General features: G+C 54.3%; 1 protein-coding gene across 1 annotated transcript in view; it reads left to right on the plus strand.

The window, feature by feature from the left end:
- Positions 1-1,277, plus strand: part of LOC106813979 (alpha-mannosidase 2C1-like) — a 24,072-nt gene that overhangs the window by 15,421 nt on the left and 7,374 nt on the right. The window contains exons 14-16 of the mRNA XM_014818234.1: positions 152-155; positions 238-341; positions 908-1,124. Of these exons, the coding sequence (XP_014673720.1) occupies positions 152-155; positions 238-341; positions 908-1,124 (325 nt within the window). The remainder of the gene's footprint in view (positions 1-151; positions 156-237; positions 342-907; positions 1,125-1,277) is intronic.

The following is a 1,277-nucleotide window of genomic DNA, read 5'->3' on the forward strand; positions in this document are numbered from 1 at the left end:
CATCACCTGTGCAATTACCTGCGTGTTTACCCATACCATCACCTGTGCAATTACCTACGCGTTTACCCGTACCATCACCTGTGCAATTACCTGCGTGTTTACCCGTACCATCACCTGTGCAATTACCTGCGTGTTTACCTGTATCATTGAGACAGGTAGAGCTTCACAGATCTCACTGAGAGTACATTGAGACAGGACGAACTCTTGCATCTCTTGCATCTCTTGCGCTCGTTACAGATAAAGATGCTGAACAGAGCCTGTGAGATGCTGCTGCAGCAGTGGGAGTTCCTGCAGGCGATGCTGTCGGTGCAGCCGCGCATCAGCCGCACCCAGGCGACCAGGTGAGCTGATCACTATAGGTGTACGCGGCTGATCGGTGTCACCTGTACAATTAGTACATGCACTGTTACCTGTGCAATTACCTGAAGAATTATCTGTACAATTAACTGAAAGTTTTCCTGAACATTTACCAGTCCGAATACCTGTACTACTACCTACACCATCACCTGTAAAAATACATGTACAGTTACTGTACAATTACCTGAAGCATTCTCTTGGGAATTGAAACTCATACATAAGTATCATATAGTACATTTATCATGCACGCACATACGCACGCACGTAGCACACAGCGGTATGGGGCACGCATGCACGGCACGCAGCACACACACACGACACAAAACGCACAACACACACACACACACACACACACACACACACACACACACACACACACACACACACACACACACACACACACACACACACACACAAACGCATGCACACACACACACACACACACGCACACAAACGCACACACACACACACGCACACACGCACACCAACAAGCATGCACACAGACACACACACACGTGCACACACCAACACTGTATCCATGTCGTTACAGGGCGGTGCCGGCGAGCAGCGAGGCGTACTGGGAGATACTGCTGCTCAACCAGTTCCACGACGTGTTGCCCGGCACGAGCATAGAGATGGTCTGCGTGGAAGCTGTGGAGATGCTGACGAAGCTCCGTGACGAGCTCGCGCGTGACGTCGAGGTCATGCGGCTGCAGCTGCTGATGGCCGCGCCCGCGCCCGCGCCGCGCATGCAGCCCGTCGTGAAGGTATCGTGTCACAGCGTGAGGTGGCGCCTCTGTCGTGCGCGAGGTGGCGCCTCTGTCGTGCGCGAGGTGGCGCCTCTGTCGTGCGCGAGGTGGCGCCTCTGTCGTGCGCGAGGTGGCGCCTCTGTCGTGCGCGAGGTGGCGCCTCGTGTCGTG

Source organism: Priapulus caudatus, unplaced genomic scaffold, assembly GCF_000485595.1.
Source record: "Priapulus caudatus unplaced genomic scaffold, Priapulus_caudatus-5.0.1 Scaffold851, whole genome shotgun sequence".
Taxonomy (NCBI): Eukaryota; Metazoa; Priapulida; class Priapulimorpha; order Priapulimorphida; family Priapulidae; genus Priapulus; species Priapulus caudatus.